Source organism: Rhinolophus ferrumequinum, chromosome X (assembly GCF_004115265.2).
Source record: "Rhinolophus ferrumequinum isolate MPI-CBG mRhiFer1 chromosome X, mRhiFer1_v1.p, whole genome shotgun sequence".
Lineage (NCBI taxonomy): Eukaryota > Metazoa > Chordata > Mammalia > Chiroptera > Rhinolophidae > Rhinolophus > Rhinolophus ferrumequinum.
The window spans coordinates 20950505-20972842 of NC_046284.1; the positions used below are offsets into that span (position 1 = coordinate 20950505).

General features: G+C 37.6%; 1 protein-coding gene and 1 non-coding gene across 5 annotated transcripts; both read left to right on the top strand.

Moving 5' to 3' along the window:
* The first annotated feature begins 211 nt into the window (after nucleotides 1-211).
* Nucleotides 212-22127, top strand: PABIR2 (PABIR family member 2). Of its 4 annotated transcripts, none has more exons than XM_033115222.1 (10): nucleotides 212-341; nucleotides 2524-2602; nucleotides 6683-6739; nucleotides 7041-7084; nucleotides 7169-7223; nucleotides 7489-7590; nucleotides 7899-7984; nucleotides 8594-8658; nucleotides 11444-11540; nucleotides 19389-22127. In XM_033115222.1, the coding sequence occupies exons 1-10, from the start codon at nucleotides 244-246 to the stop codon at nucleotides 19540-19542; spliced, it is 837 nt and encodes a 278-aa protein (XP_032971113.1). In that variant the 5' UTR covers nucleotides 212-243; the 3' UTR covers nucleotides 19543-22127. The 4 variants fall into 4 exon arrangements, with proteins under 4 accessions (XP_032971113.1, XP_032971133.1, XP_032971124.1 ...); XM_033115242.1 differs by having other exon boundaries at nucleotides 20329-22127; XM_033115233.1 differs by having other exon boundaries at nucleotides 8597-8658.
* On the top strand, nucleotides 11167-11310 carry LOC117030491 (small nucleolar RNA U109). Its single transcript, XR_004424407.1, has one exon. It is a non-coding gene; the product is annotated as a small nucleolar RNA U109 (small nucleolar RNA).
* Nucleotides 22128-22338: the final 211 nt, after the last annotated feature.

Sequence of the window (22338 nt, forward strand, 5' to 3'; positions counted from 1 at the left end):
CTCCACCACCTCTCCGTTCTCCTCCCCTAACTCACTAGCTTCCTCCCCTCCTCATCCTCATCGTCCTTCCCTCTTCTCCTGCTTTTCTCCGCCCCAGCCCCCGCCCCCAAGCCTCCGCCCCGTAGCCCCCGCCCCCAGCTGCCAGTCCCCAGCAGCTCAGTCCTGCAGTGAGAGTGTTGAGAGTCCATAGCTAAGCCCCAGGAGCTGAGCACTGTCCGCTGTGCCTGCCTGCAAGTCTCCGACATGGCTCAGGAGAAAATGGAGCTGGACTTTGAGCCTGACACATCTGATGGGGGCACCCTGAGGAGATCCAGCAGTGCTCCCCTGATCCATGGGCTCAGGTGAGCAGGGTTGGGGAGGGTGGACTACTGGGGTTCAGGGGTTCCTCGACCCCCTGCAAGCAGTCTTCCTTCCCTAAAGTGAGGTTTGGAGCGCATTTGGGCTCTCCAAACTGAGGGGATGAGGATTTGTTTTTTTGACGGTGACTGGAGTCCTGAGATGGAGTGAGAGTTTGACCTCAAACTCTGGGCAGTGTGGGGACAACGGGGCCCTCTACCTGAAGCTCTGTTGGTCCACTCTAAAAGAAACTACAAGAATCTTCTGGCTCTTCTAACAGGTTGCCTGCCCTGCCTAATTTACACCACTGAATGTCAGACTGAAGCCCCTGGAACTAGACTTGTAACTTGACACCTGTCTCTAAGAGCAGCTATTTCTAAGCTTAGTTTAGGAACTCTGGCATTAACAGAAGTTTACTTGAATAAATCACAGTTTATCTAATAACGTGAAATTAAATGGCCTGTTCATGTCCCATTAAGTGTTTCAGATTTGTTGTAATGTTTGCAAATCCTAAAATTGCCTGAAATGCATTCCAGTGAATAAAAAAGGGTGGCATGTAGCATATAGGTCAGTGAAAACACAGGTTTTAGAAAACAATACAAAGACTCTGCTCTTGAATTTTAGTGGTAGGGTCTTGCATTTTCCTGTGAATTAGTCACCGGAGGGTCTGTTTTAAGGTAGACTCTTGTGATAGTGAAGGTTAGGCTGGCAGACCTCCTGAGCCTATTCCACTTCACTTTTATACGTAGACAGTTTATGTTAGGTAGAGAGCCAATTTGTGAGACCCTGTAGAAAAGAAATTAGTCCAAAAAAGGGGATGGGAGTAGAGTTAGCCAGAAACATTAATCAAACACAGGGGAGGCAAAGGAAGAGGTAATCCTTGTCTATCAACCTGATTATAATATTCTCATTTTGGGGGAAAATGGATTTACTTTTTTTCTTTTATTGTGAAACTGAGGGAAAGATGGAGTGACTTTCCTAATGCCATCCTCTGTTCTACATTTATTTCTGATACTATAGGAATAAACCGGTCTTTTTTGGTTGTCTTTTTAAATCTGGTAGGCAAGCAATTGCTAGGGACTAGGGACTAGGATGATCCTGTTGACCTGTGCGTAGACTGCTGTAGAAATAACATACTGTTTTTTGAATCATGATTTAAGTAATTTCTTGAAAGGTAGCATGGTGACAGAAGAAGGGGTGAGGAGACGAGGTCTAGTCCTAATTTTCTCCCTGACTGACTATGATTATGAATGAGTCACTTAGCCTTTCTGAGTCTCTGTTTTCTCATTTAAAATGTAGGAGAGCTGCATTAGGCGATCTCCATGGTCCCAAACCTGAAAATCCTTCTTGATCTCTCATCGTGGGCATGGCACTCTGCTAGGCACTGCAGGATATTGTACAAAGATGAACAAAACACCTCTACCAAGGGGTTTAAGACACATGCACATGCTTAGTTTGCTTTAATGAAAGGTAAAGTCAGTGTCTCAGGAAGCATCTATTTCCCATTGTGCTCTTTGGGTTCAAAGGAGGGAAAGATGCATTAGTTTTGTGGAATGAGGAGAAGCTTCATGGAGGGCATGGCATTTGAGATGGGTGTTGAAGGAGAAGAAGGATTTTGACAGATGGTGGTAGGTCGAAGGGAGGGCATTTGAAGCAGAAGGGGCAACGTGAGCAAAATTCCAGGTACATTTATTTAGTTGGACAGTGGGATTCAAAGGTAGAACACGTGTTTAGGGCCCCATGCTGATGGGCTCGTATTGTAGAACAGGGCTCCCGAGCCCTCGTCACATCATGGCACTCACAGAAAGCAGTACTGTTCGTAGGTCCGCTGGGGTAAACAGTTGAGGCTGCTCATTTGTGACTGGTGGGAACCGGTTTGCGGGGGTGGGGTGGGGGGGAGCTAAGCTCTGAGAAGAAGCAGCTGGAGGCAACCAGTCTGGAGCTCCGCCCCATACTTCTCCTAGTCGTCTCCCAACCATCGAGATCAGTATCTTGGCTAACCTGTAATCCACAGCACACCCATCACTCAGGAAGCTCTGAAGAGGACGGTGAAGAGTGGTGAAGAGTGTATTCATTGTCTGAAATGAGCCATCGAAGATTTCATTATTAATTGGCGAATTGGCATTAATATAGTCAAAGGGTATCTTAAATGAGAAGACCTTAATAATTTTATTTTTATTTTTTCAGTGACCTTTCGCAGGTTTTTCAGCCTTACACATTTAAAACTCGGAGGAATAGTACAACGATTATGAGCCGTCACAACCTGGTAAGTATAGGAGTAAGTATCCTTAGTGGTTTTTATTGGGGGAAACACTTTCAAATGTAGTTCTTTCTTAAGATGGTGTGCTATGCACAATTGTTTACAATAGAAAAAAATTATTGTTTTCTGTCTTGTTTGCTGCTTAATGCTGTGGCCATGTTCAGCTTTCGGTGCAAAAGAGGAGAACTGGTTAAAAAAATTTCTTGGCTGTGGGACTTTGTATTTTAGAAAATTGTTCATTGTTTTGTGTCACTGCTTGCATCTTCGTTGTGAGGTAAGTCAGGAGATTAACTTCTAATTCTAGCTTAGAACAGTGGTCTTTATTTGTCCTAGAATGAAAAAAATCACGTAAATGGTAGCAGAGTATTTATTTCTGTTGGCCAATGCTGTTTATCCAAAGAAAGACTCCTTTAAAATGCTGTATTTGTATTCTCAGTCGAGTTGCTGATCATGACTGTTCTATATAGCCAGAGCTGTCGGGGATCACCTTATTAGTTGGTTGTGTTGGGAGAAATTATGATGAGGTTTTTATATAGCAACACTTCACATGGGCAGCCCACTTATCCAGTAGCTGCTGTGCCCTGGAAGACATCTGAGATGTAAGCAAACAGATAGATCTCTCTCTAAATGGCTGAACTAGATTTCCATAGTCTGTGCGCAAAGGTTCATCAGTTTATTTATATGAGAGCCTCTCTGACCTCTGAATCATCTAAAATTTATGCACAATTATAATAAGCTTCCAACCCAGTAGTGTTTGAGAAGCAGCAAATCAGAAGAGGTACATTTGGGTTAAAGGTATACTAATAACTGCCAGCAAGGGAGGAGAGGGGAAAACTGAAAAGCAGACAGAGGTGTTTTTAAAAAAGTTTGTGGCTGAGGATAAGGGCTAAGAACATGTTAATGGCCCCTGAAGTGTCAATGGCACAGAAGCATAAAATAATTGATGTTCTTAAGGACACCTGGGTCTTCCTTCCACCTTTTCTTAAATGATAGTAATACATACCCTCGTATGACATTTTACATGTTACAAAGTACTTTCACACATTTAATGTCATAGCAACCCAATGAAGTAGGCAGAGCAGAAGATGTTTTTCCCAATTAAAAGAGGCAGCAGCTAGACTTAGCTGATATAAGTGGCTTGCTCAGAATCACACAATTAGTAAGTGGCAGAGCTGGGATTAGAATAGAGATCTTTCAGTGCCATTCTGTTTGGTATAATCTGTTTAACAAGGGGACAAATATCACACTTTTAAGAAAGATTTCCAGCTGAAGTGGCTAAAAATACTTAAAGGGGAAAACATTAGCTATTTGGAGGTTTGATTCACTTCACCTCCTTTCCCTGAGGATCCTGGAAAATGTAAGTACTTTTTTTGCTATATATATGAAAATGTTTCTGCGTCAGTAGCATAGCAAAGAAGGGAAAATGTATTTGCCTCTTTACACTTCACTTTGCTCTTTTCTAAGATGTGAATTAAAGGTTCTTAACTCTTCTAGGCTCATCTCTCACCTCTCCCTGACAAATACCCTAGGCTCTGGCTGCACTAAAATACCTACTTTGCTGAAGGGGTCTTGTTGATTCTTGCTCTTTTTTGATCCTTATGCTACCCTTCATCCCATCCCTGTTTCCTTTCTTGCTTTCCAGTGTGGAAAGCCTTCCACAGTGCCCTTTGGGTACTTCCATCATAATATCGATTACACCAGATACAGTATATCACAGTGTACTCTGGAAATCTTAATGTGCTTACCTATGTGCTGTATTAGCCTGCAAAAGGTAAGGTGTTGATGGGTGAAGTGCAAAGGATGGGATCGATGAAAGAGACATGCAAAAGTAAGATGTTCATGATTTGACCACTGATTAGATATAAAGGCAGGGAAAAGAGGACTCAAAATGACTGCACTTTTATTTCTTGGTGATGAGGGGAAAAGTATTGCCTTTGTTACAAGTAGGGAAATTGAGAGGAATTGGTCGTTTGAAGAGACAAAAGATCAATTCTTTCTGGGCATGTTGAGTTCCAGGGGCCACTGGCCCCGTGCCATTTTCCAAAGCAATATTCTAAATTGTTTTTTAAAAGCTCTGCAAGCCTCCTATCTCACCACCTTTCACTTTCAGAAGATGACCCTTCTCACTTCACAGAGAAGGCAGACACCTATCTTGCAGACACGTCAGCTGTCTTCTCCTTAAAATGTCTTTACCTTCACATGTAATGTTTTCTCCTAATGGTTCATGTAGTTTTTCTGACTCTCCTGTCACTTCGGTCGGTCTGTTGTCTCTCTATCGTGTGTCTTCAGTCCCTTCCTCACTGGCTCTTTTCTTCCCACCTCCTTCTCCCAACTCACACATCTACTATCTGGAAAACAAACTGTTTTCTTTTTTCGTAGGTCTCTCCTTCCCTTTCTTCTCTTTGCCTTTCTGAGTTTTTTTTTGTTTGTTTTTTTCCCAAAGCTGATCTACACTCAACTGCCTCTAATTCCTTGTCTCCTAATTTCTTGCCAACTATTTGGCCAGTTTGTAGTCTCATTACTCCTACCACAACTCTGTTAAAAACTTGTTCTTGCAAAAGCCACTAAAGCCCACTTGCTTGTCAATGTCGGGGCTTCTTTTCTTATCCTTCTTGAGCTCTTTGCTTTTCTTAACACCATTTACCAGCACCTCTTGGCTTTTTTCTCAACCTGCGTTACTCTTGTTTCTGGAACTAGACATGGCTTTGCTCCTCCATACCCCTTTCGGGTCTACTTTCCAGTTCTGTCTAACATTGACACGTTGTACATCATGAAGGCGTAGCATCTAAATGTCTGACTTTCTCCACAGTCAGTGTTTCATGATCCTCACTTTGGTTTTCCTGATTATTTCACCGCCTTTGGGGTTTCTTTTGCTCTCTGATGGACACGTCCATGCTCTCCTCCACACTGTCCTGTTAGAATCTTTCCTGCCTTATTTGCTTGCCTAGTAGCTTAGTGTTTTTCAGATGACCTTATTAAGAGTTCACCAGTAAACATGTATTACTTTCACAATGGGAAAAAATACTTTTAAAAAGGATTTTACTGGGAAAGTTCTTCTCTTTTCAAAACCTAAGAGAGGAAAAAGTCAAAGAAAGGAGTGGGTAATGAAGAGGTATCTTCTGAGGTAAAATCATCATCTTTCAGTGGATAACTTAATTTTTTTTTTACCTGAGTTAGCTTTTGCCCAAACAACTTAGAAAGGTTTATCACCGTTTTATACCACTCACTACATTAGTATTCAAACAAGTTTTAATGGGATAGGGCCTCTTGTAACAGGATAATTGTCTTATTGAGTTTTATAGTATTACAATTTCATTTGCATTTCTTTAGGGAATAAACAGTAGTTGTTTACATTATGGCTATTAGAACCTTGTAAGATCTGTTGATAGGAATAGTACCTTACATTCTGTCATCAGATTGTAACTATTTTAAAGGAACATAATTTGGCCCCCAAATCATTTCAGTTTTGTGTTAGTAAAAAATAGTGATCTAAGGGAAAGCAAGTTATTCTAAAAACTACACCTTGTCTTCCACATTGATTTTTCTTAACCAGTAAGGTTTGTGGTGATCACATTAGTGATCAAATTTCAGAATTGATTTAGCTCATGCAAACAATATCTTCTTATTGCAGTTTTAAAGTATTTTGGATAAACGTTAATCATAGACACAACATTATACTGGGCTTCTTAGTCTGTCTTCTTCCATTGGTCCATTGGTAATAAAAATGAGTAAAATCAGTTTTTTCTTCTCCTATTACAGTTTCTGATTTTTAGATTAGTGGGATAATGGATATTTCCAAGCCTGGAGTCTTTTTTTATATAAATGTACACAGCTCTGCATTCATTTGGGAAAAATGTTAAAGTCGGTGCCTGTCTAGCGACAGATGGTGCCTTGAGGTTGGACACCTGGTGTACTTTCTAAAGACTGAATGTACTGCCTCTAGTGCATTAATGTTCAGTAATTTAAAGACCTAGATTTCTAAGAAGAATACGAGAAATTATCTAGAAAGAGGTTGTACACTGGTGCTGACAGCAGACTGTTGCTTTGTGATTCAGAAAACAGTACATGTTTACTTTTTCTTTCCAGTTGCTGTCACCCTCACCTAATCGGATTCCTAGTAGCCGACTGCACCAAATCAAAAGGGTAAATTTTACTTTCTAACACAGAGCCACAATTTTCTTAAGTTTACATTTTGATTTTACTCTCATTTTGAAGTTTTAGGTAGCAAAAATGCATCAGGCTGCAACTGGCTAGCTGTAGACAGATTGAAATTCTTCTGAGTGTTCAGATAAAATACAAATGTGGCGTGGCTGACAGTCTTAGAATGTTAGTTCTGCTGTACTGTGATTATGTCCAATCAGGTAGAAAAGTCTTTTTTCTTTTCTTTGAAATAAAGAACTGTGTGGACAAATATTCTGTTTTCAGTACCTGTTTGTCTTTGCAGGAGGAAGGCATGGATCTGATGAACAGAGAAACTGCACATGAAAGGTTAGCACGTCACAAGACCACGGCACAGCCTAATGTATGTCTTGTTTCTGAGCACTGATGGCGTTTCATTTTTTTTTGTTTTAGGGAAGTGCAAACAGCAATGCAGATAAGCCAGTCATGGGATGAGAGCTTGAGCCTGGTAAAGTTTTCACGTTTGCTTGTGTTTTTATTTTCTAGAAACCTTTATAGTGTTCATTGGCTTTATGAATTTTTTTCCTCCATTTCCGTCCCTTCTGTTTCCAAATTTGTATTCATTTTTGATCTCTGCTTTTCCACCGGAATATTTTATTGCAATTAGGGTCTGTACATTTCTACTCTAAAAGTGTAGGTGTGTTTGAGTAGTAAAGAAGAGCTGTGATGTGCTGAATTGTGAATTATGAGGAAATAACACTTTATGTTTACAGAGTGATAGTGATTTTGACAAGCCGGAGAAATTATATTCTCCTAAAAGGATTGATTTCACTCCAGTTTCTCCGGCACCATCACCCACCAGAGGATTCGGAAAGGTAGGTTCATTGATGAGGTATTAACTCTTTCACATACTGAGCTGTTTACTTTCTAAAACACACACACGCACACGCAGACACACACACATCACCTCACTTTTAAAGAATCCAACGACTAGAAGGAAATTCAATGAAAGTCTATGACAGTAATTTGGAAAAAAATTATGTATATATATTCTCATTCACATGTACATGAGAGACACATAGGCAGCTAAACAGTTCTAAGGATGATGTTTCTGTCATTTTGAGAAGAATCTTTTGAAAACCGGAGCGCTAGACCTATTTTAATATTAAGTATGTTTTTCTAGCAATGTTTTTCGCCATCCTTACAAATGTTTGTGAGCAGCAGTGGGCTACCACCAAGTCCCATTCCTACTCCGAGATGCTTCTCCAGGTAGGTAAACCTGCTTTTCAAGTGTGGTTGAAATGCTACTTACTAAAATTGTCTCTCTGCTGAATTTTTTCCCTGACATTTTATTATGGAAATTTTCAAACAGACAGAAAAATTGAAAGAATTTCACAGTGAACATTCATATACCTATCACCTGTATTCTACCATTCTACCATTAACATTTTACCAGATTCATTTTTTTTAGATTTAGTGCCAGTTTATATTCAGAGAACACCCCCATCCCATAATACGTCCTTTATAAGGAAGAAAATTTGTTTAAGATTGTAGACCTGTCAAATCTGAATAACTTTTTAGTAAGGTTTATCTTAAAAAAAAAATGCTGTGGATATTTTATGTCATGGAACGATTTTAAAAGATAGCTTTTAAAAAAAGAGAGAGAGAAAAAAAAAGACAGCTTAAAATTCCGTGTTATTCCAGATTGCCTATGCCAGCTCAGATCATGTATTGGCAATTGTTACTCAACCTACGACACAGGCATTTTCCATTTCTCCCTCTATGAATGTCCATTTTTTTGACTTATTTGTTGGGCTATAATGTTTGTCTTGCATCTTAGAAGTACTTCATGTCATCCTGTTTTTTTTTTCTTTGAAGCAGGAGGCATCGGAGTCCAGTCAAGTGCATTAAGCCCAGTGCTCTTGGTCCTGTTAAAAGAAAAGGTGAGCATCACGTTGATATTTCTGATATTAAACCTAGTCGAACTTGAATTTCCAATTAGAATTTCTGTCTGAAATTAGTTTAAGGCATGACTTTTTTTCCCTAAGGAAATGTATGATACTCTTCCCAATGTACGCTTTACTGATTCTAATTTTTGTAAATTAGTTATTTGATACTGTCTATATTTTTGTACCTCATAACTGAATCTTATTCATATATTCATATCATCAATATATATTCCAAAAACTTTGCCTCTCAGTGATCTGAATATAAAAGAGATGCAAGTTGATATGTTGCAGAAATATATGCTTATGCCATGGCAGATAGGTCTATAAGCATGCTGTATGCTCAAATATAGGCCACCACCAAATTGTACCTTGGCAAAGAGAGAATTGCCTCATGTTCAAGTCTATAGGGTTTTTGATATAATGGGGGTGCTCTCTTAATTACCTTCTTTTGGACCACAAAGCACTAAACTAAAATGATCTCACTCAGTGCTAGTTTTAGATGCTTATGGAGGACACCTAATGGAGTCTATTTTTTAAAAAGGCCAAAGAGATTTAACAGTTTTAGCCATTATTCCTGGGGATATGACTACATGATTGCAAGTGTTGGATGTCATTTTAAAAAGAATTTTAGCACTAATTTTTAAAAAGCAATTCAATAAGTGATTTTTTTGTGCAGATCACCTTCAGAGCCAGTAAATCAGCCCTCATGTTAGGTAAACAGATACTTGATTGCTTTGGTGAAATTTTTCCAGTAATAGCATCATACACAGAATCAAAAAGTGCTATATTTCAGACAACTTAAAATTAAAGATGGTGTGCTCTGGAAAATAGATCCTGATATAGTGACAATATTTGCATTTAGTGAATATTATTTTATAAACCAGTAGTCTTTTTCCTTAATTCTTTAAGGAATTATTTATAGTCCCAAGAACATTCGCAGTAGCTATTACATGAAAATAACACGTGGAAATTCAAACTATTATTATTGTCGTTATTATGAATTTGAAATTTGTTGCGGGAAATTGGTGGAATTAGTATGATTGTTTCGTTTCAGAGCTATTCCAAAATATACCAGCAGATGGAGGGATTCTTTGCTAAACAGGACGGGAGCATTGTTGCTCATGAGGTGTTGTTGAAAGCCCAGCGGCAGCTTTTAAAAGCTGCATATTAAAGTATGGAACAGGCAAATAAAAATATAATCTTTCCTGAATTTTAGTAATATTCAGAATAGCTCCAGAGGAAAGGTAATATTGAGTAATTGATAATATGGAAAAAAAATGAATGCTGTATTTGTTTTTGCTTGATCTTTTTCCATTATAAAAATCTTGATCTTATTCCATCATAAAAATCTTGTAAGTTTACTGTTACTAATTTCCTACTGGAATATAGATAGGTCCATGACTTAAATTTTCTTTAATATTCCATTTTAAGGCTCAGATAAAGAGCTTCAAAATCAAGACATGTGCATGTTTTAAATCGTAACTTATTTGGAAAAGGGATTTTTCTGCCTAACTTAGGGTTGTTAGTCGTTGCACTCCTGGTGGCAAATGTTAAGCTTTATTCCTTTGATGCAAATTTTTCTGTTACCAGTTCTGAGAAAATCTGTAGGATTGAGGTAGCCGGTAAAATACCAATTTTGTGAATTGATTAATAATTGCTTTCAGTTATGGATATGCTTTCAAAGTTATACGGCCATGTGTCCCTTAACAACGGAGGTATGTTCTAAGATTGCATCAGGAGATTTCATCATTGTGCGACCATCAGAGTGCACTTACACAAACCTAGATGGTTTAGCCTACTACACACCTAGGCTGTATGGTGTGGCCTGTTGGTCCTAGGCTACAAGGCTGGACAGCATATTACTCTACAAAACAACATGAGATCAAATGAAGCACGAGAGAAAATGATGCAGGCAAGAGACGCAGTAAACATGAGATGTATGAGGCTACTGCTGGTGTAACACGGCATACTGGTTAACAGCAAACTTTTTTTATAATAGAAAGAGTAGACTAAAATAATTATAAAAAGTATAGTATAGTAAATACAAAGCTATTAACAGTCATTCATCATCATCAAATATTATGCATTGCACGTAATTGTATGTGCTATTCTTTTATATCATTGGCAGTGCAGTAGGTTTGTTTACAGTAGCATCACTGCAAATACGTGAGGAATGCACTGCAGCCTCCCTAGGTTATAAGAATTTCTCACCTCCATTATAATTTTATGGGACCACCATCAAATATCAGGTCCGTTGTTGACTGAAGTGTCATTGTTAGGCAGCCCATGACTGTTTTCAATCTTCATTTTCACTAAGTAGCCTAAAGCAACCTTTGATTTTATACACTCTTTATCAGACTAAAAACATTTAAACTCATTTGACTTCAACTCATAAAATGTTCTGATATTAAAATATATAAAATCAATGGTCTCTACTAATCGTCTAGCATAAATTATTACATTGTGACTTGTCAACTATTTGGAGATACTTTATTTCTACTGTTGCCTGATGCAATCAGTGTTCTACTCTCCTATTAAAGAACATGACTATATCCATAGCATGCTATATGTGATCAATGAGAAGGTTTTTTTAGGGTTGCTGACTTTTTGGTTGAGGTTATGTGGACATATATTTCTTCTACGTTAAAGTATGTGGAAAAATGTCTTTCAGGTAACAGCTTAAAGAAGTATTCTGAACTTTGGTTAAACAAAGATCAACCTGCTTTAGTAGTAAGCTTGTAACATTGTTTTACAGAAGCATCATCTCTTTCTGTTTTAGGTGAAATGGAGACTGAAAGCCAGCCCAAGAGACTCTTTCAAGGCACTACCAATATGCTTTCTCCCGAGGCTGCACAATTGTCTGATCTCAGTTCCTGGTAAAAAAAAAAAAAAAAGAAAAAAAAAAGAAATAAAATCAAAATGATATTAGGGTATGATCTATTTAAAAAGAGACATCAAAAGTATATTGGGGGGGGGTGGCTGGTTAGCTCAGTTGGTTAGAGCATGGTCTAGCACCAAGGTTGCTGGTTCGATCCCCGCATGGGCAACTGTGAGCTACGCCCTCCTTAAAAAAAAAAAAAAAAAAAAAAAAGTATGTTGGGATCATTTAAAATATATTGAACTTTTGATCCATGCTCCAAAGATCTCCATGGAGGTGTAGGTAATGTGAAAAAGCAGATTATTTGAGAGTCATGAGTACTTCTTTGGAAATGTGTATCTTTTTGGCACCTTCACCTTCATTCCTCTCTCCTGTTAGATCAGCCTCTCTCAGTAGGTGCTAATGGTGTAGGAGAGTCAACAGCTGGATGGTGTGAGAAAGAGTTTCTGGGTTGCTCTGGGTAATGGTGCACTGATTATAGCTGCTTTGCCTGCATTTTGTACTTTATCCCTTTTTTACAATTAAAAATTTTTTCTATTACAGTTGACATTCAGTATTATTTTATATTAGTTTTTAGGTGTACCAATAGTGGTTAGACATTTCTATAATTTAAGAAGTGATCCCCTTGACTAGTCTAGTGCCCACCTGCACTTAAATTCATATATAGTTATTACCATATTATTGACTGTATTCCTTATGCTTTACTCTACATCCCCATGAGCATTTTATAACTGCCAATTTTTACTTTGAATCCCGCGACTTATCAGAGATTACCAGCATTCTCTTCAGCATGGCATTTTCTAAATAGCATTATTTGTTGTTATAAAATATTTTTTAAAATTTCGGGGTATTCTGTCACGATGCTAAGGTTTCATTTTTATAGTAAAACTTCCTGATTTCTGTGGTCTATTCATATGTGTGTGTGTGTGTGTGTGTGTGTGTGTGTGTATACACATATATATATATAGTCTCACTCATCCTAGTTTAGGTATCTAACTTAAGGCCCTTTACTGTTTTTGTGCTGAAGTTAACTTATTTTCCGGTACCTGAACTTGAGCACTTGGATACTGACATATATTGGAAGGAAGGGGAAAGGATAATAGCAGTGGCAGGGTAATTTAAATTTTTAAATACATGCTAATCAACTCACTAAGCACCCATGTTTTAGACATGATTGTGTATGAATTTTCTGTTCCCTGTTCAGAATTTTCCGTTCCCTGAGTTTTATGGCTGAGGGTCTTTTTAAAGAGCCCACGAGAGCATTCACTTTATTTATTTGTTGATTTCATTCACTTTAAAAGGATGGTGTTCTCTAAATGGAAGAATTGTGTAAGCCATTTAAGATATAAGGATTAACAATTCCTTCTTTCGAAATCACTTATTCCATGTTTTGTGGAAGATAACCTGTACTTCTAGTTGACCAAGAAGTCAGATTATTCTAGTTTATTAGACGTGTTGATCAGTACTGTTCTAACGTTGGAACAAATACCTTTTAGATTGTTCTAGCTATTTTCAGCCCCATAGTCTTTCTTCTTTCTCATCTCTGTCCTTGGTAGCTCAGTGAGCTAATTTTGGTATAGAGTGCCTTTCCAGGTATGTAGATGATTGCAAAGAGAAATCTTTTAAAGCTTGTCAAGAGGACTAATGGGTGAAACTCTATACTTAGTGGAAACTGCATATCACTTTTATGGTAAAGTGTGTTTTAATGTAGGCACATGACATTATAAATAGATTTGCTTCCCCAGTTACTAACCAAGTAGCCAAGTTTGATAAAAGATGTGAAAGAATTTTGCCAAGCTAAAAACATACAGACAGAGTAAGGTGATTTAAAAAAAATACTGTCGTAAGCTGACTGTGCAGGATGCCATAAAACAGGTTTACGCAAATAAATAGGAAAAGAAAGAGAAGGTATGGTATTTACGAAGGGTCCTCTCCCCTTGTTCAGATGTTTATTCCTCTGAGTAGCAAAACCCAAGCTATCATTGGTGGCTGTTGTGAGGTTTCTATTTCTGTTGCCACAACTCCCATTCTCCAAAGAACTGTGACTGATATGAGAGCTCCGGGATCATTGGCATTGATGATGAAGGGCACTTTGGATCCATAAACACAAAAAGTGTTCCCTTACACTGGAGAGATTTGTTTATCACGGCTACGCATAGAGCACTAATAAGCCAACATATGGCTCAAATAATACGTTAAAAAGAAATTTCTCAAAATTCACAAAATTAAGTGTCAAAAATATTTAAGTAATTAAAATTTCAAATGACATTTTTAGTAAGTTTGTAGCATCTGGGCTTCTGAGGATATTAAAACTTAAGATTGTACTAAGATTTGGGGGATACCTTGGATACTAATATTGCTGATATTTTTGTCTACAATTAAGATTTTAAATATGATTTATTTCTGATATGTAAAAATTGGATCCTGCTTTTGCAGAAACTTTTTTCTATCTCTTTAATGTATTTTCATTGATCAGATATCTATATTCTTAGAAATGGGGTCAAAGACAGGAAATAGCTGTGTTCTGGTGTTCATTGCCAAAAATAGCTATTTACTTGATAACGAAGCTAAGGAAACAACTTTTATACCTTTGAGGGAGTAGAGAAAATATAAGATCATTAGTAGATGTTATCTAATCATTTAAATTGTTATAATTTGTTCCCCACCCCACCTTGCAAAGAAAAGATGGGCTTTAACACTTTAAAGTTTATATACTAGATAATGACCTTTAAAATCTGACATTTTTTAAGGACAAACTAAATGTAAAGTTTGAGTATGGATCCATTTGGAATTTGTGCCGAGTGTGCCAACTGCTGCCCAAAGAAATAGTAGGCCTACTTCTCTATCATATTTCTTACGAAATGAAAATTCCGAAATCTCTGCCAACCAAACTTGGGGACCGTCGTCACCACAAGGCAGGAATTATGTCATTCCGCATTTAGTCCTCATAAACATCAAGAGTTTGATGACAGCTGGGAAGTATACGAGGTGTGATAAAAAAATACGGTGGATGTTTGAATTTTTAAAAAATGTATTACAGTAAAAGACACAGTGCCATTAATCCCCCTCAAAATACTCCCCCTTGCTTCGAACACACTTATCCCATCATTCTTGCCACTTTCTGAAGCAGTTCTGGAAGTCCTCTTTCGTGAGTGTCATTAGTTGTGTTTTCATGGCTGCCTTGATGTCCTGAATTGATTCAAAATGTTTACCTTTCATGGTATTTTGACTTTGAGAAAGAGCCAGAAGTCGCACAGTGCCAGATCCAGTGAATAAGGTAGATGAGGATACACCATAATGTTTTTGACAGAAATTGCCATATACCAAAAGCGATGTGTGACAGAGCATTATCATGATGTAGGATGATTTACGGCACACTTTAAAACACACCGTCTCTCAACCATAGCCCACACCCAACTGACTGCACCCAACAAGTTGAAACTTGTCACATACTGTTACCAAGGTTTGATGCGCCGCTTCCTGTATTGAAGATCCCTGCCTTTCCATTGGATGGCACTAGGCAGCAGCATTCACTGTATTTTCTGATCACAGCAGAAAGACTGCGCGTTATACATCACTTCTGGTACAGCAGTTTCTGTCAAATAAAAACATTATGGTGTGTCCTCATCCACCTTATTCACCGGATCTGGCACTGTGCGACTTCTGGCTCTTTTCCAAAGTCAAAATGATCATGAAAGGTAAATATTTTGAATCGATTCAGGACATGGAGGCAGCCACGACAGTGCTACTAAAGACACTCAAGAAAGAGGACTTATAGAACTGCTTCACAAAGTAGCAAGAACGATGGGATAAGTGTGTTCGAAGCGAGGGGGAGCATTTTGAGGTGGATTAATGGCAATGTGTCTTTACTCTAATACATTTTTTTAAAAATTCAAATATTTACCATATCTTTTGATCACACTTCGTACCTTTGCATGGTGCTTTGATTCATTTTGTATGTTGGGAACTCTTGTTCTGCTCCTCTTTCTTTTGGGAATAAGACTATCTGTGGCATGAAAATAAAGGCATTTTTAGTAAGGGCTGCTAGTTATGTAGCGAAGATTAAGTGATAGTCTATTTCTCCTATAGAAAAGGCAAAAGTCTTCCATGAATTTTCTTGCCCAGTGTGTCAGTGTTAATGTGACTGCTAATCTAACCTTTATGGTTTTATTTTAACATTTTTCATTAGATTTATCTTAGTGATTTTAACATTGTTTTTAATGTTATATGTGTCATGGCAAGAACATTTCGTAGTGAATATGTGACAAAGACTAAGATTTAATCATGATTTATTTAATAATAGAAATGTATACATACACTTTGAAGATGTTTATGGAAGCTTACACATCTGTGCGGATACTTTTATCTGCACCCAAGGTAACTGTGGAAATGATCATATTTAAATGTGTGATTTTAAAAACTTAGAGGTTATATGGGAAGATAATGTTGGACCTTCCTAAGATAAAATAGTAGAGACCAGAGTACATGCTGTATGGACCTGTTTAACTCACATCAAGAGGTAGGGGGTGCACTGCCATAGTCTGACCTTGTATCAAAATCTGTGCTGGGCTTCATAGGGCTATGGCCAATTTCTAGTGCATTTTCCTGCCTGCCATTAATCTGACAGAACCCAGTTTATTGACTGTACAAGGCACAAAGTGGCTCACCTGGATCGTATGAGAGCACAAGTCACACCGGACAGCAGAGTTTTGTTGTTAGTTTGTCTTACAAGTTCACCCTTCGTTTTTTTAGACAGAGGGCACTACTTTAACAGTCATAAGCATTTTTGATTGTGTGGTTTAAATATTGCCTCAAAATGTATATTCATTGGCTGGAATGAATTAGTTCACTTTTGATTCATGGACTCCTTTGTCCAATTTGAATTGTCTAGATCCTTTGCTTTCTTGCCATTGTCTGGCTTTTGGCCTTCAGTCTAAGGCTCATTAACATCTCCATCAGAGCTTAAGCTAGGAAAGAAAGAAGAGAGAAACTCAAATTAGACCATACTTTGTTGCTTTTAGAAGGTTTACTAATGGACACTGTGAAAACCAACTTTTGTCCAGTGATCTTTCTATGGATTCAGAAATATCACCTAAGTCTTGCTTTATGAGAATATGCTAACAGTGGGTAATTTGTCTGCGCTTCCATGTCCTTGGGTAGAGGTGCCAGATTAATTATTAGGTTGGTGCAAAACTAAATGCAGTTTAAAAGGTTAAAAATAATGGCAAAAACCACAATCACTTTTGCACCAACATAATAGAACAAAAACTAGATTCTAGTTTAGCGAAAATATCTGCTTAAAGGTTTACCAAGTTCTGAATCTAAATTGCGCTGGCGACTAAATGTAAGTGTGCTATTTTTCTGTTAATGAATAAAATTTTGTGTGCTCATATTTAATAATAGAGAAGAAATTCTTGAAAAAAAGATGAAATGAAATGTTCAGATTTATTTATTTTTTCTCAGTAACTTCCTGCTAGCTTTTTTTCCTCAAGGTAATCAACAGTGTTAAATGACAGATTGCTTTGCATGAGTCAATGTTCTGTGTTTTTGAATGAATATAGGATTCACCTAAACAAGCAGGTCTTATTACAAATGGAATCCTTTAACCCAGGGCACCATAAGTCTGGTTAATCCAAGCCTGTTTCTTCCTGCTAAATAGCACAGAGCATGTCCTTCGGCTGCCCAGCCAACATGTGCTTTAGGAAAGTAAATTCGTTTTAATATTAGTCTAGGCAAAATGCTGCAGGAGGAAAAAAATCACATATGTTCCAAAGCAAATATAAAGGTCTTTTGATTTTCCAATGTCTTAGATTATCTGTGCAACTTTCAGTAGTTTGAATAATTCATATTTTAGACCCCTTTTGCCTTTTGGTTGAAAAAATATCAGAGCCAGCTAAATTTTCCAAACTTATTTTTTTAAAAGTGGTATTATTAATGATGCATTTGACAGCAGTGAGCATAGAGTGGGAGCACTGTGGAATATACTATTTCCATTTTTATTTTTACTTTTCCGAAGCCTATTTGTATTCTGTCTCCACCTAAAAACAATCCAGAAGCAATAGAAAGAAATGGCATTTTGAAGAAAAATAGAAGGGTAAAGAAGTGGGGGAGTTATATTTCATTGAGGGTGGTATAGGGCCCAGAAACTTCCAAATGTACCACAGGTTGCTTAACATTAGAAATATATTAACAGAAATTCATAGGAATGATATTAAAAGACTCATAATATTTAACCTTAGTGCACATTAGATCAGGATGGGCTTTTGCAAAGGAGCTGGTGACCAAACTTCAACTAGAACCCACATTTCCTGATTCATAATTCCTTTTCCAATTCTATGCTTTTTTTTATTTTCAAAAATAAAAAAAAATGTGTAAATCCTAAAACTGCCTGACTACCTATCCAGCTTTGTCTCTCATTGTGTTTTCCTTACTCTACTACAGCCAATTTACCTGCTTTTGGCTTCTAGAACTACCCTTGCTTCCTCTCAAACCTTACCTAGTTTGTGCCTACTCATTTTACAGATGACAGCTCAAATATCATTTTTGGGGATCCTTGTTCCTTCCTGTTCTTCCAAATTAGATCAGGTTGCCGATGTTATATATTCTTAGGGCCCCTTGTATCTTTCCTTTATTGCTTTGATCACAAATTTATAATTATATATTTATTAGCATGGTTATTTTAATGTCTGTCTCCTACACTCTCTTGTAAATTTGATAAGGGCAGGGATAAGGTCTGTCTTGTATACCATTGTTTTTCTAATATCTAGCATACTTCCTGCCCTTGGCAGGCATTCAATAATATTAGAATAAATGAATGAGTGAATTTGGGCCAAATATAGAGCATAGAGTTTTTATGTTGGATTGATGGGAATCAAAGCCAGAAAGGCAGCCTGATGCCAAATTGTGAAGGTTCTTGATTGGGAATGTTGAAGTATGGAGCCAGATTTATGAGCCAGATTGATTGTCGGGAGCCGTGAAGGCCTGGGCTGCATGGGTAAGGTATCCCTGGGCTACGCTGTAGAGGCTCTTAATGCCCAGATCAGGTGTTTTAGTGGAAAGGTAGGAGCAGAAGGTAGTCATCGGGATTAAAGAGGTGAATGGACTGTGAGGGTATTGGATCTGTGAATACAGAGCATTCCTTTTAGAAGCTTAACTGGGTAGTAAAGGAAGGGATTAAAGAAAGGAATCTTTTAGTGATGGCAGGGAGACCTTTGGGTTTTGAAAGAGGAAAGGAAATAGTGTAAGAAATTCATAAAATGAGAAGAATATAAAGGGCAAATAATAGGGAAAATTAGGAAAAAAAACGTTTTTGAAGCGAAGGCCTCTTGGGAGTGGGGAAGTGGTAAAATCTAGGGCAGTTGAAAGGCTTTGGTTCTGGAGTCGAGGGACCATGAAGTAATGTATTTGACAGAATACTTCACACAGTCCAGGGTAGGTACCTCAGTGAGTAGCCATTCCTTTCATTCTAAGGCTGATGCGAGGATAAGAAGACACATATAAGCATAGAAATCTCTTGAGCTGAAGGTAAGGCAACTCCCTCACGAAAACCATGACCTGTCAAGAGGAGCACTTACTGTATGTTGGACATTCTGGTGCCTCCAGGAGGGCACTCAAAATGGTACAGAACCTCAGGTGTCTTACTTTGCGTTTCCATGACTTTGTCCTTTTGCAGGTATCTGAATATAGTACACACACAATGTAGTTCATTGCTGTTGCTTTTATGCTTTTTTGTTATTTACAAATGCTTTACTGATTTGTGAGTTCTTGAAACTGTGTTGTTGCATGTTATGTTTACCTTTACCCTGATAGATGCATCCGCTTATAATTGTTTTTGCTTTGTCCTCAGTTCAGATATTTTGGATGGCAGTAATAGCAGCAGTAGCAGCAATGGCTTACCCTCAGCCTCACTGGCTAAAGGCAGCACAACCGCAGAGTCTCCAGTAGCATGCTCCAAATCATGCCCTCCGTTCATCTTGATGGATGATCTCTCACCCAAGTGACTTCTGATCCAGTGTTTTAACTGCTGTTTCCTACATAAAACATTCAGTGAGGGACACAGAGAACTTTGATCCAGAGTGAGGATTAAAGTGTCACAGATTTAAACCACTTTGATGCCGTTCTTCTTTGGCATCTCTCTTTTCTAAAGTTCAATTTTACAAGTGTAGTGACCTTACTTATGTCTCTTTTTGCTGATCTCACTTTGGATCTAGTGACTAAATCTCAAGTACTCATTTTTGATTGCTTAGAGTATGTATAGTTTTTTCTCAGTGCCTCAAAGAGTGCCCATCTTAGAGTCTATACATTTAAGAAAAGCACTGATGTATTTTCAATAATGGTTCTTTTTTCCCAGCAGTGATATGACAGCTAGAATTGATCAGAAATTCTCTTGCTTGAGAGATTTTTGTCTTCTGTTGACTACATACTTTCAAATCTCTCATTTCACAACAACAGATGCATTGCGTTTGATTACATTACATGTTTCTTTTTTTTTTCCTCCATCAACCTAAAGTACATTATTTTGTTTGCCCTTTCTGTTTGAGCTGCTTACTTGCCCCTTTCTCACAGAGCAGAAGAAACACATAGTTGCTTTCATTACTACCCATACTGCTTGTTTGCTGTTGGCGTGTGTGACGTGAGGATTGATTTTAGTGCTGAGAATGGAAATGGACTTACAAGGTGCTTGGAGTAGTCACCACAGGTTCTTATGACTTAGCTGCCACAGTTGTTGTTTTTCTCCCCAAACCTGTTGCCCCACGGAATGTATAAAATATTGTTAATATTTTTAGGTGGTGTCATCAAGGAGAAGAAATTCCTGCCTTGACCAGATGTGTGGAGCATCTACAAATGAATGAATAATGTTCTTTACACACAAACCTCTGTGTAGAAAAGCATACATGGAGCTTGACAGCTTGTCTTGTCTTGGGGGGTATTAGGAGGCCTGAGGTGTCTTGGGGTGTAGTGCTGTGCTGTAATGATGTATATCACATGGTAGGGTAGAAAAGGGGGCATTATGTGCCCGATTGCCACATGCTGTCTCAACTGCTACTTTTTTCTGATTACATTTTTGTCATTGGGTTCGTTTGTTTTGTCGTGTGTGGTGAGTGGTGCTGTTGACTGTGTTTTGGTCATTCTGTTGCCACCGGAATTGGAATCCAGTTCTTGTTCATGCTGCTTTATAGCAAGGGTGGTTTGATATCTACGCGGCAGCTTTTAGGAGCTGAAGAAGTCAATGTTATTGCACATTCTGCTTTTAAGAAGCTGTTTGAGCTGTGAACAGTTTCTGTGATAGTAAGTCTGAGGTACCAGAAGTTATTTAATTTTAAAAGAGGGAAGTCGTGAACGGAGCTATTTAAAAAACCTGAGTTTAGTCTGTTGTGTTATTTATTATTTAAAACTGTAAAAATGTCTGTTGTGATGAATTTCTTTTAATGTTCAGTTATCATGGGTGGATTGTCTGTATTTAATATGCAAATTTGCCTGCTAGGATCATAATATTCCATTTTTGAATGAATGTAAGAAACGAAAACTACTGCACTTGTATCTTTTGAAGGCAAATATCCTTGAATTTTAAAGGAAGATGTTGCACGTTGTGGGTACTCACAAACTAGTAATACTGTATGGCTTGAAGGGAACCCTATTCTCTTTCAATTATAAGAGAGCATCACTTAGCTAGCAGTAAGTAGTTCTGTTAGCATCAGATGTGTTGCTTGTTTTCAATTCTACTAACTGCCATAATGGCCATTAATGGCTTTCTCTTATTGCTTTCACCTGTGCAAAGTCCATAATCCTTCAAACCTAACATAAATGTATATATTGTGAAGATTGTTCCCTTGTATGCCATTTTAAAGAAACATTACTTTGATGTTATTCTGTGTGTTTATTCTGTTTGTGAAAGAACCATGTTAAGCTGTTTCTGCCTATATAGTACTGAGAGATGGTTTTGTCTTACGGGACATTGATCCACCCTCACTCTACTGTCTATTATGCCTTAAAGGGACACTTTTGGCCATGAATTTTTGGCTCTAGTTTAGGACTCTTAAGAAATAACCTTTGGAATGTGATGATACTTATTTTTGAAATTCAGTGGTGGGATAGAATTGGGACAGGAAAATGAAATTGTTCCAGTGGTATGAGAATTAGGAGGCAAGATGATTCACTTTATTGTTTAAACTAAGGTTTGTTTTTATTGTTTAAAGTGACTAGAAAGTTAAGTTTGTGCAGGGATTGTTTTGAAATAAATAAATGAGATACTGACCTTCAGATGAGCTTGATTGACGGTACCCCTTTATTTTTATATAAAGTTTAATATTCGAAAAATGGTCATTGTTATAAATTAAAATTATCCCTTCCTGGTCTAATATAGTCTTATATCATATTTCAGGCTTCTATTTGAAAACAAGTACGAGATAATATGATAAGAAAATGCTATAGATGATAAACTTTTGCTTGAGTTATATTATCACTGTATTTCATGATACCTGCTTTTGTAATAATAGGAAATTTTGTGAAATGCTGACCTTGTGTATGTATATCTTAGAGTGCAAATTTAATAAAGTGTGTACCACTGCATAAAATTCTGTAAAAAGTTTTAAAGTCTATTTCCTTTATTCTTATTAACAATGATTTTCTGCCTCCATAGCCCAGCATTGCATTCTCTCTGTCTAATTTCAGTCAGGTTTTGAATAAAAGGAACAGAAAAGAACTAATAGCTATATTGAAGTTTGGGCTGTTTCCCAAAACAAAGAGAAACCTCTCCCCATAATCTGTCAAATTTTCAAGAGCATTTTGTAGAATTT